We start from the raw sequence: 19,650 nt of genomic DNA on the forward strand, positions 1-19,650 counted from the left end.
CACGCATTATTCCTCCTTTTTATAAACAATAACATCCATTTGATACCTACTTGCACTGTGGGGCCTGCTTTTATCTTTGCTTAGCAGACCGTTGACTTAAACAGACGCATAAATCGCTTCACGCTGAGAATTATAATGCGCAGATAAATAAAGCTACAAAGAATAATAAAGCAGATGATATCAATGATGAACAAGGAGAAAAAGAGAAAAAATTATTGGTTTCACAACTGATGCGACGAATATTCAAGGATGAGTTTCTAAAGAAATCGTGGTGTAAAAAGATAATTTGGTTTTATCAAATGAGTTGACTAATGTTAATTGGCCACCGTAAAGAGAGAAACTCTTTACGGTGACCAATTTACATTATAAACTCAGTTGATAGAACCAAAGTAGCCATAAATAGTGATCAAATGAGTTTACAGTGATGGATTTGATGATGTGAATTAGAATTTCATAACTGGCAGACTGAAAAAAATTCTTAATGCCATGTGAAGCTTTCGCAAATTCTTCATTATGATCTCTGATCTCCTGTTGATATCAAAATGGCCTTAAATGGAAAGCAGGAAGTACTGCAAAGACTCATGATAAAATTGAAAGCAAAAGAAAAGCAGTAAAGATATACTTTTTTAGTATTTGAAGCTCGGGCACGTAATTCAGTTAACGTTCTCTCTGTCTGTTTTGTTCCTAGCCAGAAACTCTGCTCACAAGCTCGAGAAGGAGAGGATTATCAGCGTATTTCAGGGAATATTTTATCTTCAAGAATTCTTGAGTTGACAGTTTTTAATAGATTTGAAACATCGTGCAATACGTAAGCATTTGTTAATCATTTTATTTTCCTTAATTCTTTTTCGAAACGTTTAGTTGTGGATGTCATTGTAAAATTGTCTTCCACCTTATTTATATGTCTTTATGGGCAAGTTTGTTTATTGCATGTAAGTACTTGTGATTTATGGTCGACTTGATGCTACCTGTCTTCCTTTTTTAGCAACGCGTTTATCAGTAGAGTTTCTCAAAAAAAATCTTTGAATAAAATATTTCACTTAGAACCTAAATGCTTCGGCACGTGTGCTTGTCACATTGATTTCAATCTGCATGCTTCTCAGCCAGGTAAAGGAATCCGAAATTAATCATTGATGCGGCAGTTTAAACAAAATCAACATATTTCACATTTTATGCATGAACCGTCTGCTTATTCGTTGATATGGCTGGTTTCGTTTCACTTTTTTTCCTGTGATGCTTACTCAAGTTTCTTTCCAGGAAGGGCGTATACAGCCCAGTAAACGATATTATAAATTACAAAAAACACTGGAAACAAAAATCGAGAAGCCCGATCAACGCGATCAGCGGCTGTTGTCTCGCAACTGCTGTCAATCTTATATCTGGGCAGCCTATCATCTTTAATCATTCCGTCCTTCTTTTCTGAAGAACACAGCATGTGAGCTTCTCCATTGATATTCACTTTTTTGTTTCTGTTAACACAATTTTCAAGCGGAGGCAGCCTCAGCTCACTGATATTCAATGTTGATAAAGGAATTGAACTCAACTGCAAAATAAAAAAAAAAGCAAGGAAGCCTTTTGAGTTACTGAGAAAAGTTTTCAAACCCTAAAAACAGTTTTGATATCAATGAATGGAAGAGGTGAACATTTTTCTCTTGGTTCACATTAGGGAGTAGTTATTATTTTGTCCTGGAGGGGGGGGGACATCCCCTCCCATTTATACTCTGTTGGCGAAGACTGATCCCACCTGCGTTCTCCCTGAAAACTATGCGATTCTACAAAGAAAAACCCTCTACCCCATTCCTTCCCAATTAAGCAATGAATAACGGCTGCTCCTAAACCAAAAGACCTCCATGTATCCTTCAATCTATAAACCCTTTCAACTAATTTGTAGAATCACCTTACATGAACTTTTGCTTGACGCAAAAATATTTTTCGTTCTGCTTTCAGCACGTCACACCTTAACGCAACCACAAATAGCACCGCGTCAAAACAAGTGCTCATGATCAATTGGCAGGACGGTTACCTTATATTTTGATTTATCCTTGTCATTGCCAGACCTCAAGGTAAGTATAAACACGACCATACATTCAATTAGCGACAGAAACACAAACGTGAAGGAAACCAGCAAATACCAGTCCAAAGCTTTTGGGTAACTGACTCGAGGCATGGTCGCATTAAGAGAACCAAGAAGAAACATGATGGTTAATATGGTTGTGATTCCTAAAGCCATTCTGTCCCCCATTTCTTTCTTGTCCATCCAAAAAACAATCCAGCTCAGAGCCACAACCAAAACGTCGGGAAGATACACTTGAATTATGTAGTAACCAACTCGTCGCTCAAATGTAAACTTGACTGTGACCGTCGAGAAATTCCCTGTTTAACATATACATCATATAGTTTGAAGCGTGAGTCCATTACAATTATTTCATATTTAATATTTATTTATATTTTTTTTTCGATCCGACGAAGGGCTAACGGTCGAAATTTCAGCTCTAGAAACCCTTTACGATGATCAATTTGCATTATAAACTCAGTTGATAAAACCAAATTGTATTTTATAGAGTATTATATAGCACAACGCGATAATGGCAATTCTAGTCCCTTTTTTCACGTAGCTCATATACATACATATTTTTTCGTTTCTTGCGCTTTTCGAGTTTTCTCGCGGCAACAACTTTGCTACCTAGGATAAACCATTTCTTTATCCCAGATTTATTAAAACAGGGAGGATCTAAAAAATAGTGCAATTAAAAGGGTTAAATAAGTTTGGACTTAGCTTGGAAATTCGCACGATTTAATTTTTAGCGGACTGTTTTCGATCTGCTATAAGACGCTTACGAAAATCAAAGAAAATGCGAAAGAAAACGCCGCAAAAATTAACTTCTTTAAGTCAAAATTTAACTTTCAAAAATAGAACTGATTTGTTTACTGATTCTTTATAAACCAACAAATACTTGACGATACGTTACTTTCCAGGTTAATAATTCTGCTGTCAGAACAGAAATTCGCAAACGTTTCTTCCCGCTATTCCCCCACCAAAAAAAAAAATCACCCATTCGTGAAATTACAAAGCAAAGTCTTTTTCATACTTCGCAATATATGTGATATTCAGTTTTTCTGACTCGATCATCTCTTTTCTGTATCGATCAACTGACGCAGTATTTATTAATTGATGAAAAAGGAAGCAATTTTTTGGTAACAAAGATGTCGCTACGCTAATAGAATTGAAAAATCCAGCGTTTGAAATGATTCTTACCAACGCTATACTCGTCTATGCCCGAGGAAAGTTTGTTGCCTATGTACTCAAACTGGGCCATTTCGTTATTTCCAACAGAAACACCTGCAGGTCCCCATTCAAAATGAATATGATCTGTGCTGTATCCATCTGCAGGACAAAATACATGCAGAGTATTCCACTATTAGCCGTTTAACTCTTAGAATTGACCGACCTACAACTTCTCCTCATAGCTTTAAAACATTTTAAACGAAACAAGTGATGAGAATACACAAGCTGATCAGCCTAAGTGTTCATTTTTGATATAAAACCAAATTCTCCTCCTTTAATTTAAAAGGACATATAGAGCAGCTGGAAGGGAGAATTACTTCTTAGATCTGGGGGGTTAATTAAGATTTTAAGTATTAAGCATTCTTTACGTTCACAGCCGAAAGTTTAAGATTTACTCACAGCTTCCGAATTTCAGACAGCAACTTTGGGAGTCCAGAGGAAAATTCCGCAGATTCATGTCGCAAGAGGCTAATAGCGTCACTCTGAATAAAAAAATATAAGTGAAAAGAATCAACTTAGGGTGCTGTAAACATGACCCTAATGACTAAGTAACTGTCTGACTGACTGACTTTGCCACTGACAGACTGGCTGACCTAAAGAACTGAATTACTGACTGACTGGCTGGCTGGCAAAGTGACTAACTGAATGAGCGACTAACTTAACGTGTGACTGACTAACTGGCTGATTGGCTAACGACTGACTGACTGAACGACTGACTAACTGACTGGCTGACCGACTGACTGGCGAGCGGGCTAAGTGACTGTAGGACTGAGCTACTGACCTAATGACTGGCCGTTTGATCGACTCAGAGACTGAACATTTAACAAATGATTGACCAGCGGATCGACAAAACTACATGGCTGATGCTTACCGACTCACTCACTCACTTGCTCTCTCACCATCTAGCTTACTGACTTATCAGTCTTGCTGCCTATTTGAGAGAAGTAAAATATTGTCTTACTTTTACTTACCCTTTGCTATACAACAAGTCACCGTTGGGTTCAACAGATATCCTGCTATGCAGCTGCGTATCTAACATCATCATATTTGACTCGCGGGCGTTGTAACAATAGGGATCTGGTACCCAAATTCTGTCAATGTCAGCTCCGTTTATGGTTAGGGTGTAATTAAGCCTTCCAGCTAGGCGTAAGTCTTTCCATCTTTGGCGAAAATAGCCGTATATCAAATATTCCTGTTCGTGAAAAGAAATCATGAAAACTGCGATAAAAAAAGAAACAGTTTATCAAGGTATCAAATTTCTTTCTAAGGGACCGGTCATTCTTTATTGGGAGAGTGGAGGGAGGGGGATCGGAGTATTTTCGTTGTACCACAATTAAATTTACCTAACCCCCCTCCCCTTCCCCTGAGGCTCTGTAGTATTCAAATGATCCCCCTCATTGGCAGTCAATTTTCTTTAGTCACTCCTTTTAATTCTGCTAGAGTTTAACGTCCACTCCCTCCCTGAAAACCATATTATCCTCTCAAATCCTGCGGAGTTATTCTGTATTATCAACCAATTTTGGTCTACGTAGTCTCTGATTTAACCCTTTAATCCCCAAGATCTGATGAGTAATTCTCCCGTCTAGCTGCTGGACATATCTTAAATCAGGTGTGAGAATTTGGTGTTAGATCAACTTCGACCTGAGTTTGAATATTCTCATTAGCTATTTGCTAGATAATCTAAGTTTCATGTTGATCACTTCTGAGACTTAAAGGGTCAACTACAATGACCGACTTGTTTTGTTTACTTACCATGTTGGCCTCTTTGATGTTTCCAAAAGCTTCCACATACAAGTCAACCGAGACAGTTAAAGGTGTCCCTTTATCTGAAAGCATTTTATGAATAGTTAACAACGGAATCGAATCCAGTCGTGAGAGATCACATCAAGAACGATTGTAGATGACAGTACAGTTAAATAGTGAAATAGTTCTTAATGCACGCAACCTCCCCTCCCCCCCCCCTTTTCGCCTCCCTTACCCATTGATATTACCGATTTGAGATCAATAAGGTTTTGAACTAGCACTTCAAGGTACGCCGGAAGTAATCGTGATCTTAAGGAAAAACGGTTAAAACGAATCTAATTAATATGTAAGAACACATGCGAACATTTCTTTATTTTTTTTAGAACCTTATCAACATTTCGCAATCCGGACGAGCACATCCTCTCTTGTGATGTTTTTATTAAGAGATTGTAAGGTTGATTGTAAGCAGAGTCTTTGAAATTTAATTCTGTCTGATATTTTTTTTAGCAGAACAAGCTGAAAAAAACTTTCAAAAATGTAATGACCCTTTGCCTGAGCAGAAAGGACACGTTAGCTTAATATGCGCGTTACACCTTTAGCTTTGTCATCGCTGGACATTTTGAATTTTTAAGGATTGATGTCTGAACCCTGTGTCAAGGATTCCCTACAGAATTATTGCTCTTCAGTCTGTCATCTTACTGTTTGATATTAGAAAGAAAAAATGTCAATGAATAGCATCTTACCAAAGTTAGGTCTGATTGCTTTGTCGTACCCGGTAAAAAACTTGGTCAGCAGATCACTTCCACAAAAGACCCTGTAAAAGTTGATTATGTATAGTTATAATGATAATATTAGAGATAATGTTAATGATAATAATATTAATAAGAATTATAATAGAAATAATGGTGTCGAGATACAAGGTCGTGCAATAGATTAGTGCATATTATTTTATTAAGCTATCTTACTGTCGGAAAATGACTGTTCCGCGGAGTTGAAATGGGGGCGGCTGAAAATGCTTTTTAACTTCTTTCCTTAGCCACCATAGCGTCAATTTCTAAAACCCGCCTTGAAAATTTAAACTTGCGAGCGTCTTTCGCTGTAAAAATTCTCTTTGTGTATAAATATTGTATACTCCCGCAATGCGGTTTACGCCAGACTGATTAGTCCTCATCTAATAATAATTGTCGCATGCGAAAACAAAATTTGTCCAATATATCTCCGTAACCATGAGGAATCATCGCTTACCTTCCAGAGTTTGTGAGAAGAAGAATCAACAGCGCCCTTGTACTTGAGTAACGACTCTTCGTGTGGAATGCTTTCATCATTGCTAAATACAAAACTGAGAAAGGTCAGTTATAATGACATTAACGTATTGATTAGACTTTGGTCCTCAAGCATAAGTATGCAAATAGGTGATTTGTGTTTTTTTTCTTTTGTTAGACTCAAGCTATCCAGAAGTTTGCTTGACTGTTGGATTGATGTTTTTTCCTTTCAAATTTGTTGGTATTCGACATAATTGCGTCCGCCTTGCTGATATCAGCTCTTAGGGAATGCGTAGCTTCCCTGACAAACAACATGTTTATCCAAAATACCGCAAATGAGAACAAATAAATTCGAAACATTTGAAGAAGTCACACTTTTTTTGTACCATCAACTATACTCGACTATATATGACCAGGGCCGGAGAAAACTTGGATCAAAACAACGTCAGTAATTTGTGCAAGGATCTTCTTTAGTTTCTTCCGAGATCTTGATGTTGATATATATTTCGAATCCTTCCTCGCTACCCATATTCCACTCCAATTCCAGTCCAAAACTTTGTACGAAAATAATCTACTATTGTGCTATGAAATCATGAAAAAAGACGACACAAGAACTCGCTGTCAACGCTTCTTTTAATTAAAGGAAAGCATAATAACATTGTTCAGAACTGTGCGTTATTTGTCTCCTTTTAACTGTTACGTACCTTTGCCTTTGTATTCGACGTTAGCTTACAGTCGACAAAAGAAAGAAAAGAATACTTGTATTTGTCAGAGTGGAATAGGAGATTCCGAGAACTTTTCAGTTATAGAGAGTCAAAATCATTTAATAACTTACGTTTTTAACAGCAGAATCTTTGTAAACACCTCACATGAAACAAGGTCTGAATTGGATAGATAATCAGATCTTATCTGTTTTTTTGTTTCCATGAAAATAACCAAAACCCCAGACACAAGAAGCTGACCATTGTTTCATTTCACGCAGCAAGGAAATAGGCATAAATGTTTGGAATTTTATTAATCGTAATTTGGTGATGGATGGAGTTGCACTTGACGTTTCGAATCCTTTGTTGTTACGTAACGAACGAAAATAACAGTCGAACTGATGAAGAAAATTAGAGTTTTAAATTGGTGATGTATAATTCTACGGAGACTGTGATCTAAAGCTCCCTCGATTCAGCACAATTTTTTAGCTCAGGCGTACGGTTTTTGCATTTTTTTTTTCACCTAAAAATACTATTGAACCCTAGTTGATATTTCATTTAGAATAATGAACCCGAAATTATTTCATCATTTTTCGATCGAATTAGACAAAAATAAAACGTTTTTCGAGTATCTGGGGTATTCTGTCGTTTCAGTGTTCATGAATTTAAATAAAAAATCCCACGTCTTTCTTTAGGTGTAAAAATTAAACAAAAACAAACGTGATAAATGCATGATTCTTTTCTGACTTTTAATTAAATTTCCTAAGAAAAAGATTAAATTTTTAGCCGTATAGCAACACGAGCAAACAAAGATTTATGCATCTATAATAGTCATTTTTTTAGAATAAATGCTCTTAGCTACTTAGGGAAGAAATTTTAAAAATTCTTTCCGATTGCATACATGTAAAACATGGCTGTACAAAGCAATTTAATAAAACGGATTATTTTTTAAAAGATAAAAGCGGTAAAGCTGGAAAACTAAGCTTTCATTTGAAAATTCCTTATACATTCTAGCCGATACAAGTTGACTACGGAGAAAATTTTAATTTGCACCAGTTGTAGATCGACCAAAAAATTAAAAGCAAAACAAACTAGAACGCGCATATTAAAAAAAAAAAAAAAAAGGATGCTTCGGTTACCAAAACTTCTGTATATTAATTTATTTTGAAAGCAGTCCTACACTTTCCTTTGCCGATTTCAGCATTTCAAAGTTCGCTTAGATCAATCAGAGCTCTCGACAACTGAGTTGATGCTGGAAAAGGAGTATAAGGAGCATATACAGAGTGAGATCTGAAAAGTCTTTATCTCGGAGAATATATCATTGGAGTTAAATCTAAAGCAAATTGGGTCCTACTGAAAATACTAACTGACCATTAATTCGGAAGAACATATCAGTTTACAAGCAAGAGCAGCAAGACTTCTTCCTGTTTTTAAATGATAAACCAGATCACTGCAATTCTAGAAAATATTTCCCCAAAGTTATTACATAAGAACTCTGGGCGAAATGGAATTCCTTTAAAGGAAAATGGTGACAGCTGCTCACGCAATTTACCCCCATACGATTCTAAATTATACACAAAGCTTTTCCAGATGAACTCATTACATTTATAAATCTCTCATTCCGAAAGTTGAACAGGTTTTGGAGGACAAAACACTGACTGTGAGTCTCATTCGTTACCTACCAATCTATATCTCGAGTTCACGGCTTCCCAACCACTCGATCTGATCAGTTAAAGGCGTCAAATCTTTCAGTTGCATGTGCGTGGTTATTTGGGACAATATTAGCATCCCCGGTTTTAATTTTCTCTGAAGGCACTGTTTAAAATTCCAGGTCTGGTTTTAGCTGTATTATCTTGTCAATCCAGCGGTTGGCGTTGAATTTCCTTGCGGTGCGCAAAGTAACCCTGCATTAATCCGACACGAAACACCTTCAAAATCACTTCGAGTAGTTAAGCATCTTTAAAAAGGTTTTAATCCTCTTATGTAAACATGTACTGACACTACAAATTGCTTCAGGGACATTTTTTCTTTAAATACTAACATAAACAACGGATTCTATTATTACATTTGACTTTTTGCTGCTGCTGACAAGTGAAGGTCAGGTGTTAAAAAAATGTAGTTAACAAACGAAAGATTATTTCATTTTGCCTTTGCAGACGTGAGAAAATGTTGAAGATATAAGTTTAAAAGCTCCGAACTCTGACTATGTTTATTATTTATTAATTTTAAGTAAGGATTAGATTTTCATTTTTCGCCAAAATAAATTCCCAAATTACGTCATCTGATTTTATACATATTTTCACCTAGATTGAAAATAAATGTCCAATTTCCTGTCAATTTAATACCCGAAGACACCGCATTGCACTCAAGTCGAGGATGTGGTGTCTGTCTGAAATCTGACGGCAAAACGTAATTGCGCTGACAAAATAATTACGAAAAACTTTGCTGTATTTGCCGCGGTTGTAGTTGAGTTTTATGGTGCGTCCTAATGAATCACGCAAGGCGCAATTTTGCATTTAGTTCTAGTTTGGATGTGCGTCATTTATCATGGTTAAATAGTTTACTTTGAAGAAACACTCATGTGTCATGCTTTCAAATTTGGTTTCTAAATTTGAAACAGACTTTGCTCACCACAAACCACAGTTATCACTACTCCTTTCTGTTTTTTTAGGTGAGGAAAAAAAGGCATATGTTTTTAACCTTTGGTGAGGTTTTATCGTTTAACTTTGATCAAGACTAGTCAAAGCACTGAAAGACAACATCGACATACGTGAATGCTCAGTTTATCGTCATATCTTTGGGGTCCATGGCGTTTAGAGTTGAAATGATTTCAGGTTGCTGCTCGAGGCGTTTAGGATAAACAATGAAGCTGAAAAGTAGACATATAATATAAATCCATTATCCAAATAGATAATGATCATGCCAGGTTTAGAATTCAATCAATTTTATATTGTGATCAGGGCATATAAGCAGACAGCTACACGCAAGCTCAAACGTACTTTAACCTTTCAGCTCCAAGTGATTAACATGTAACTTCTACCTATAATATCCATACATTATCCCGCAAACAGGCAATGAAAATACTCAAACGTATCAGGTAGAAGTTGTTATCTTGATCTAACACAAAATATTCGTTATTAGTTTACAAGAAAATGTGTGACAATTACAGGGGACAGTTAACAGACAATCATATCTTGGAAGTTAAGGGGGTTGACTAACTGAACATGAAAAAGTGGAAAGAGACATAAAATGCAAAAAACGTCAATGTGAATGCTAGAGGAGTAGAAGAGAGTCTGAAGAATGCAGAAGTAAAGAAAAACCTGTTTATAAAATAAATTTTGATCACAAGTCCAAAATATTTATAACAAAAGGTTTAATGATGTTTATTGCTCAATGCTAGCAGTCACCCTGTCTAAAGTGGTCGGTTGCCGAAAACCAGAAATGGTTTACCCTGAATCACTGTAATTTGTACCTCTGTTAAACGGTTACATCTATTGCGCAGTCGCGGTGTCCCTTTAGAAAGTCTGAAGAAGGCCTTTTTGTATTGTCTTCCTCTTGTATTGAATGGTCACTATTTTTGAGAAAGATTCTGTACATTTATGGTTCTATTATGGCATAAAATGGCGCCCTGTACCGCTTTTTGTAATACCCCTTTTCTGTAGAGCCAGTGTCAAGCGCCATTCCCCGTGAGTGACCACTTAACGCAGGTTAGACTGTAATAATCGCATAATAATTGAGGAATCTTGAGCTTCTTCTTTAATGCAACAGCGCAGTCAATATTACCTATTTGAAGAGACATTATCCCGAAAAGAAAAGCCAATTATCTGGGGTGAACAAGAGTGACTCTGATTCACCCCTTAATAATTAGGCTTTTCGTGCATCACGGTGCGTTCAAAATGTTTATGATTTTGTAATTAAGTAGAAAGTGTGGTGAAGAAATGTAATTAGATCAAGGTGGGCGATTGCTTTCTACGTGCTTTTTATTGTGGGTTATCTCGTAGTCTCCATAAACATTTTAAATCGGATTCCCTTCCCCACCCTGGCCTACGGCGGTCAGTTGTTTGTTTGCATGATTTCTGGATGTTTTTCATAATATTTCGGAAATATTTTTCAGTTTTCGAACACATTGCATAGCTTGCTCTTCATATGAGTGCTGTCTGAGTGATATGCATGACAAGCACCCAGAATGAATAATTACGGTACTGCGAAGCAGAAGGCAGTATAACGAAAGGAGAAGAAGATAAGTGAGGATCATTGTGATTATTTGACTTCCCTTGAGGTAGATATCGTAAAAAGTGGGCCGACTTTCCGAGTACCGATTATCAGACAAGTATTTTTGGCATGGAAAATAACAGGAAATCGTCATGAAATATCGGAGAATATGACCTTGTGGCTACACAGGAACTCCTACATGGCTAAGTGACAGGAACTCGATCTCAGCCCACTCAATGAGCTGTAGAAACAAACTATCCTCCGCATGCATTTAGTTCGTCTTTTTCTCTCAGCGAAAAGCGATTTTCATCCCTATTACCTTCCCATTCACTCGATGAAACACGAGCTATGATTGGTTGAAACCGTGTTCTTTAAAAGAGATCAGAAGCAAAAACAAATTTTTTTGCTTCGGTAATTTGACTGATGTGACTCGCATTAAACGTTTCCTTTGGCTTCTATGATGGGCAAGCTCGCAACAAAAATACGTCGTTTTCAAAGGAAATTTTTTTTTACTTTGGACAGGGCCCTAGGAACGACTGAAAGCGAAAGTAACTCTAAAGACATATCTTATTTCAAGAATGAAAAATTCACGCAACAGGATTATATGATTTCTCTAAAAAGAGCTGCAGAAAGATTACGAATAATACAACAATCACGTTAATATGCATTTTCTTTAAGAATTACTTAGCATGACTCGACATGTTTCAAATACTTCAGCTATTTTATTCAGTCACGTCAATTTAAACCCAAAAATGTTAATTAGTCAGAATTAAAACTTCATGTCGATCAGGATTAGTGGCACGACAATGCACATTACTGTTGTGCAACACTCGGTGCAATCATGGTCCGTGGTTTTTTGTTTTGCTTTAAAGCTTATTTTTTATTTATACTCAAATAAATAAGATAAGTACGATGCAAATATCCGCCACACTTGACATATCCTCACCAGCTATTTCTCACAAATTTTGCTTTTCAGTGTACATGAAAAATGTTGCTGTGCTTCTTCTTGTTATAAGTGACCTCTTCCAAAACTGGCATGCCAGGTTTTTGCTAGTATAGATATCTCGCTAAGAACACTTGCCAAGGTTTTGCCTTTTTGAGGGAAACTCAACTTACTAAGTTTTCCGTTGTAATATATCTTTCCGTTGCTTTTCATTTATATAAGTGAAGGGTGCGATGGAAAACTTGCTCTATGCTGACTGCAGCTATATAATCAAATCAGTCAGTTAACAAGTACAAAGGAAATTGTTAAGCGGATTCGACTTCAAAGAGTTCCCTTGGCAAATTTTTTTTGTGTATGCTCTTTCAGTTTCAAAAGCGGTCTTCAGCTAATCAGTCTCACACAAAAATGGTAAAGAAAACCCAATATGCAACATTGAATGCAATAAACAAAAGTGGAAAGAGATATCGGGATACTTTGTCAACAAAGTCTGCTGCTGTCTCCTTTTTGCTCTTGCCGATGAGATCTGCAAGAGATGAGTCATCCACAACAGATTTATCGGATTTGCTCGCGTGGTCAACCATCTCGAGATCATCGTCTCCGAAACCTTTGTTGTAAGTGATATGGTTGTTGGCTACAGAAGAGTCGGCACCCTTGTTTGCACCAATGGCTGATTTAATGGATTGAGAAATCATTCTCCCCAAAGGCTTTTCTTTAACCTAAAGGAAGGCAAGAGAAAAGACGTGGAGAGAGGATTTGGAAAACTGCACAAGAACTCGTGCACAATACTGATGCACAGTGTCTGTACATTTTCGTTTTCTTAACAATTGCTTTCAAATTATAATTGATCTTGAGAGGAAGCAGCCCTATTTAATGTCAGTATTTACCATAGGGAGACGTGAATATTCATTATTGTTCTAAAAAACTTGTTACCCGATTAAATCTTTGGATCATAATTAGTTTTCGTGATGAAGCTCTTGTGTCCTAGTGACTTTAGTGACGAGAGGCTCACACTTCAGACTACTTCTTCAGTACTTCATGCTTTCAAAGAATACAATAATATGGTGTTGGTTCCCATCTAAATTCTACGGTGAACCTGCGAGCTACCAGCATCCCGTACAGAATAAATAGGAAATATGCCGTGAAAAGTGGCAGTTGCTCCGGCTGGATGTGACCTCTGGGTTATAAGATGGCTTAAATTCTTCAGAAATCATCAGGAAGGCGATACTAATCTCCCTCTCCACCTCCCCCCCCCCCCCCCTGCCCCCCTCCGAACTGTGATTAACCTGATTAACCATGTAATATCCAAATTAAAGCAAATCTGTATTCGAAATTCCTTACACAATAGGGTCGAGACAACCTTACAACAGATGTTCCAGCGTTTTCTCAACCTGAGCTCAACCCCCGGAGCTGATAAAATACAATGTTTATTCCATAAAATGACAATCTGAAAGAGGGCGGTTTAAACTTAGAAGTCTCATGGATCCATTCGATGACGAATGCGCATGTTCGAAACTTAAATATCTCATACGAGAACCCAGGCTGGGCCGCGCGTCGATTAACTGTAAAACACATACCTTACACTTAATCTTTTCTTTGTCTTCACTGGCGCTCAGAGTCAGTACAAACACGATCATACATTCCATGATGTATGATGGAATGTATGAAAAAACACGAAGGTGAACGATATCAACAGATACCAGTCCAAAGCCTTGGGGTAGCTCACTTTAGGCAGGGTCCCGTTCAAGGATCCGAGGAGGAACATGATGGTCAATATGGTAGTGATTCCCAAGGCCATTCTGTTGCCCATGTCATCTTTATCCATCCAGAAAACAATCCAGCTTAGTGCTACGACGAACATGTCTGGAAAGTAGACTTGGATGATGTAGTAGCCGATTCTTCTTTTGAAGGAGAAAGTCACGGTGATAGTGGAATAATTTCCTGAACAAAAATATAAATTTACATCGATGACAGCGCCAGTGATTCTGTTTTATTTACCATTGCATCGCGCGCATTGATCGCTCAGGGAACGGTCATTATCCCCCCCCCCCTTCCAACATGGCTCTGTAACAGTCTTATATTCCCCCTTATTAGCGGGTTATTCGCAGTCAATTTTCCATAATCCTCCTTTTATACTCTGTTGGAGAAGCGTGGTTTCACTTAAGTACCATACATTATTTATCGCCGGGGTGGTCGGTGGATTGAGGAGGGATTACATGGGGAACGAGGGGTACGAAGGGGGTATCGGTGTTCGCCAACAGAGTATAGTGAGACTATTGGAAATCTACTGCTTAGCTGGCAATGACGGGGGAGGGGGGGATATCAAAGGAATATCACAGATCCTCATGGGGAGATCAGGTAAATTTCATCGTGACGCATTCAAATTCTCCAACCATTCAACCTTCGTCTCGCGATTGATAGAAAATGCGGTCCATTGCCTATGAATAACTAACCTATGGAAAAGACATTTATGTCAGACGATAACTTGCTGCCTTCATATACGAACTGAGCCATCGCCTTTGTTCCCACAGCTACTTCAGTTGTGTTCCATTCAAACACGATGTCCTCAGTGGTGTAACTATCTATACGACAGTGAGAATGAAATATGATCATAAAACTATATCTGCGTGTAGCGCACGTTTCTTTGTTTCAAGTCCCTATGATTTAAAAGGTTAGGAAGAGAGGAAATCGCGGAACTTGATAAGGAGAGATGTCGTTTTTTCATAAATATGTTTCCATTCTTTCCATGCCGTTTACGAGAAGCTATCTGTTAATTGTCTGCTTAAAATTGGGTGAGAGTCAGGCGCTATGATTAATATTCTTTCTTGAAAATCAATACAACTGTTTATGTAGAATTATGTGATAATTTTGAAGCCAGTTAAAAATTTTTCAATCTACGTATTTGCCTGTACACAAAATATTGGTATCAGCTATAGTATCAGCGGCAATCTCTAAATATTTATCCGATCGTTTAAAAAAAATATTTTTTCTTTACTTACAACTTCCAAACGTGAGAAAACAATTCTGTGTATCATGTGGAAAAGTACGTAGATCCATGTTGCATGAAGCGAGTATGGTTACCCTGTAAGGAAGTCGACAAGCTAATAAGATACAGCGTCTATGTTGTGAACATACAAATTTGAAAATTATCTGCGCGCGCATGTCACTAGTTCAATGACAAAACTTTGCATAGAAATCACTCGGCTGCACCTCGTGGTTTCACTTTAGTTTTGAACATTGTTAACGTCATTTCTACTATCAGTAGGGTTATACAAAATGGAAAATTGTGGTAGATTTAATTTGTTAAATTTACATGATGAAATGAGCTGATTGATTGCCAGTTTATCAGAGTCCAGAAACGCACCAACAAAGCTATCGTTTGTTGAATTCTGACTTTGAAAAATGTGACTTAAATTCAGCGTTTTCTAGAAGAAATTTTAAAAGAAAGCGTCCTGATGCAATTAAGTCCTAAGAACTACTTTTTAGCGGTAAACGCAACTGCGGGATACAATTTTTGATTCTATTAAAACCCTTTTTACTTCCTTGAGTGACCAAGACAGAGTTTCTCCTTACAATATCGATGCAATATCAAACAAATAAGCGATGAGAATAAAGACAAACATCAATAAGAGGATAAGTAGTTGATCCAATGCCAGATTCTACAAACTAGCATCATAAGAGTTGTATGACAGACAGTAAGGAGAAATACTAATGAGATCTTGTAAGTGGAAGGGTTAATAAGCGTATGTACCCACCCTTTGCTGTACAACACATCTCCACTTTGCTGAATAGTGACACTGCTGTGTGTTTCTTCATCTGGCATCATCATGTTCGACTCACGTGCATTGTAACAGTAGGGATCTGGAACCCAAATGTTCTCTATATCACCCCCTTTTATGGTAAGGGTGCGGTTGAGTTTTCCCGCCAGACGTCCATCCGTCCATTTTTGTCGGAAGTATGTATACACCCTGTATTCCTGTTGGTAACATCAGAGGTCATCACAGCAAAACAAGATTTAAATTATTTAGGCAAAATAGATTCCGGTGCTAGATATGCTGCTATCGGTATAATTTCTCATTAATTTTTTTTTTATTTTAAGTTGTCACATAAATTTCATAGGATAAGGGCAGTGAGGATAAAATTACTTAAAAGTATACCCAAGGTTGTAACGGACTGGTCCAGGTTGTTCGAAGGCTAGATAACGCTACCCACTGGATAAAACTCTATCCGGTGGATAACGCCATACGTTTTACTATCACTTATACGCCAGATTTATCCGTTGGATAGCATTATCCGCATTATCCGAGGATTTTGGTTGTGTCACAATAATATTGACCTGATCCTCAGCTCTATGGTTCTTTATTACTCGAATAATTCCCCCCCCCCCCTCACTGGCAGTCAATTTTCTATAGTCCTCCCTTTATAATCTGTCAGTGACGACTGATCCTCTCTGTTCTCCTTGAAAACCATGTAATTCCTCCTCAAAATCCTCCAACACACCCCTCTCCCCATTCCCCCCTCCCCATTCCCCCCCACCCCCTCATTGGCAGTCAGTTTTTTATAGTCCTCCCTTGATAATCGGTTGGCGACGACTGATCCTCTCTGTTCTCCTTCAAAACCATGTAATTCCTCCTCAAAATCCTCCAACACATCCCTCTCCCCATTCCCCCCTCCCCATTCCCCCTCCACCACCTCATTGGCAGTCAGTTTTTATATTCCTCCCTTGGTAATCGGTTGGCGACGACCGATCCTCTCTGTTCTCCTTGAAAACCATGTAATTCATCCTCAAAATCCTCCAACACACCCCTCTCCCCCTCCACCCTCCCCATTCCCCCCCCACCCCCTCATTGGCAGTCAGTTTTTTATAGTCCTCCCTTGATAATCGGTTGGCGACAACTGATCCTCATTGTTCTCCTTTAAAACCATGTAATTCCTCCTCAAAATCCTCCTGCATACCCCTCTCCCCATTCCCCCCTCCCCATCCTCCCCCTCCCCCCCCACCCCCTCATTGGCAGTCAGTTTTTTATATTCCTCCCTTGGTAATCGGTTGGCGACTACTGATCCTCTCTGTTCTCCTTCAAAACCATGTAATTCCTCCTCAAAATCCTCCAACACACCCCTCTCCCCATTCCCCCCTCCCCATCCTCCCCCCCCCCCACCCCCTCATTGGCAGTCAGTTTTTTATACTCCTCCCATGGTAATCGGTTGGCGACGACTGATCCTCTCTGTTCTCCTTCAAAACCATGTAATTCCTCTTCAAAATCCTCCTGCATACCCCTCTCCCCGTTCCCATCCCCGGCTATGAGTGACTGGTCTCTTAAAAGCTAATAACAAGGGAAACAATTAAAAAAACAAACAAAATACGTAAACAAGATGACTTGCTCGGAGATTTCGACAAACGAGCGCACAAAGCCAGTGAGAAATGAGAAAAAAGGAAAATTTACCAAAAACAATTTCAAGAAAAACAAGCAAATAAATAGACAGAGTCGTTTCCATACCATGTTTGCTTCTTCTATGTTTCCAAAGGATTCCACGTATATATCGGCATCGACAATGGTCGCCTTGGCTTGTTCTGCTGCCACAAAAAGATCAAAACTATTATCCTAAAAGTTTACTTTTTTTATCATTTCCAGAGTTTCTTTCCCGCGTGCTCTTCATAGCCCTAAATTCCCGTAGTGTATACTCTTTATCATAACTAGTGACTTGAGATGAGTCGTTTTTTATCACCTGGATGGGGTCGGAGGATTTAGGTTTTGTCTCAACGAAATTTACCTGACCCCTCTCCCTTAGGTTCTATAATATTCTAGTGTTCACCCTCATTGGCAGACAAAATCTCAACAGTCCACTTTATATTCTGACTAATCCCTCCTTCGTCCCCCTGAAAACCATGTGATCCACAAAAAATCCTTCAAAACTGCCCCCTCCCTCACAGGTGATAAATATTGACTGGTTTAGTGATAGCATTATCTTACCAAAGCCAGGTCGCATAGCGTTATCGTAATCACTGAAAAAGCTGGTCACTACATCGTCTCCACAATGGATTCTGCAATAAATCAAGTCAAATTTTATATTGTAGTGTGAACTTTTCCAGCATGTCATTGTGTCAACAGTGCAGCTAAATCCTTATTGTATATGCGGGTATTGTAATGGTGTGCGCGGCGGTTTAAAGCAAAAACCCAACAACTGCAGCAAAATTTGCACCTAAATATATTAGAGAGAGTTTTTATTAATGAAACAAAAACCAGAAATATTGGCTTCCCGAAATAACTAAACGTTTCAGAGAATTTTCAACATATTTGATAGGAATCGTTTTGGCGATTGGAATTTCTCTATCTTACACTTTGTGATTCGACACAATACACTTTGTTAATCTTCTGTCTGCAGAAGAGCGCGCAATAATACCATCACTTGCTTGGTGCGAGTTGGGGTATTTTACATAAGCCGCAAAGTAGCCGGCGTGGTGCTATAGAAGTGTTTCCGCTTCTAACGCAAATGCTGCGTATTAAAGACAAGCTAGTAACTCTCTTTAAACACAAACTGCGGCTCAGAGGGGTTCAAATGCACCGCCGTTAAAACAGTAGATCGGCGTGATATGTATACGAAGCGGCTGGTGGTAGCCGCCAATTGAGCCGGGCTCAAACGTGTTTAGGTCTGACTGTGAATGAAAAAGCAATGTAACTTACGATCTCACGGAGGCTAGTAGCAGCAAAACCCACAAATTTATCTTTGAATCCATCCACAGTGTTCTCGTTGCTTTCATATTTCTTTGGAAAAGACTCTGGAAAAGACAACGCATCAGTTTAAATTACTGAAAGAGTTTACCATACAACCAAGAATTGTTGGAAGAGAAGGAAACTGGATTTTATTAGATGGTTGGGCCAAAAAAAGACATTTAATTTCGTCTTTAGTACAGACGATGACATTGGGTAACCGAAATTTAAGATTGCTAATTTAATTTTTCGAGTTTAGTAGCGTAATCAAAAGAGACACGTGGACTTTTTAGCTGGACGATATCCGATAACGTTATTGTCTAAAAGCTACACAAATATACCATAGGGATTGTGTTATACTAAATTCGAAATTATAGCTCGGTTTTGATTGCAAACTTACGAACCATAGGGTCCTAGAAAAGGTCAATTAACAAAGCATATCAGGCTTCTACTGATAGGACACAAGACAAAACACATTGGTATATTTAAAATAGGAATTACTGTTTTCAGTTTGCGAGTTTACGCATTTAACTTAAGATTTCAAAATGTTCTCGTCCAAAAGCTATACAAATTAACTAAAGAGATTGATTGACCCACATTTCAAAATGGCGGTTCAGTTCAGTTTGAAGGATTAGAAATTTACAAAAGTTTACGAACTTACAGTTTGAATGATTACAAACTTACAAAACGTGAGGTCACAGGAATGGAAAGTTATGAATCAACAAAGCATGACTGGTGGAGAAAGAGTTGATTTAGCTTTATCAGATAAGCTAAGTAACGAGTGTTAGCCTTCGTC

General features: G+C 38.1%; 1 protein-coding gene and 1 pseudogene across 5 annotated transcripts; both read right to left on the bottom strand.

Moving 5' to 3' along the window:
- Positions 1-817: 817 nt before the first annotated feature.
- Positions 818-8,923, bottom strand: LOC131777182 (gamma-aminobutyric acid receptor subunit beta-1-like). 5 transcript variants are annotated; one of them, XM_066158682.1, is made up of 9 exons: positions 8,675-8,923; positions 6,275-6,356; positions 5,773-5,843; positions 5,039-5,112; positions 4,258-4,478; positions 3,686-3,768; positions 3,257-3,385; positions 2,024-2,373; positions 819-1,543 (listed from the first exon to the last, which is right to left on the bottom strand). In XM_066158682.1, the coding sequence occupies exons 2-9, from the start codon at positions 6,352-6,354 to the stop codon at positions 1,238-1,240; spliced, it is 1,314 nt and encodes a 437-aa protein (XP_066014779.1). In that variant the 5' UTR covers positions 6,355-6,356; positions 8,675-8,923; the 3' UTR covers positions 819-1,237. The 5 variants fall into 5 exon arrangements, with proteins under 5 accessions (XP_066014782.1, XP_066014779.1, XP_066014778.1 ...); XM_066158681.1 differs by having other exon boundaries at positions 6,275-6,368; XM_066158684.1 differs by lacking the exon at positions 8,675-8,923 and adding an exon at positions 7,127-7,279.
- Positions 8,924-12,143: 3,220 nt separating this feature from the next.
- Positions 12,144-19,559, bottom strand: LOC131777245 (gamma-aminobutyric acid receptor subunit alpha-2-like; annotated as a pseudogene).
- Between the last annotated feature and the right edge of the window lie 91 nt (positions 19,560-19,650).

The sequence above is a fragment of the Pocillopora verrucosa genome, chromosome 11, assembly GCF_036669915.1.
Source record: "Pocillopora verrucosa isolate sample1 chromosome 11, ASM3666991v2, whole genome shotgun sequence".
NCBI lineage: Eukaryota > Metazoa > Cnidaria > Anthozoa > Scleractinia > Pocilloporidae > Pocillopora > Pocillopora verrucosa.

Bases quoted from the DNA above. Each gene is read 5' to 3' on its own strand.
- LOC131777182 (XM_066158682.1), bottom strand. From the start codon at position 6,354: ATGATGAAAGCATTCCACACGAAGAGTCGTTACTCAAGTACAAGGGCG. The intron at 4,479-5,038 runs GTAAGTAAACAA...TTTCACGAACAG, and splicing joins ACATCAAAGAGGCCAACATG to GAATATTTGATATACGGCTA. The intron at 2,374-3,256 runs GTAAGAATCATT...TATGTTAAACAG, and splicing joins CATAGACGAGTATAGCGTTG to GGAATTTCTCGACGGTCACA.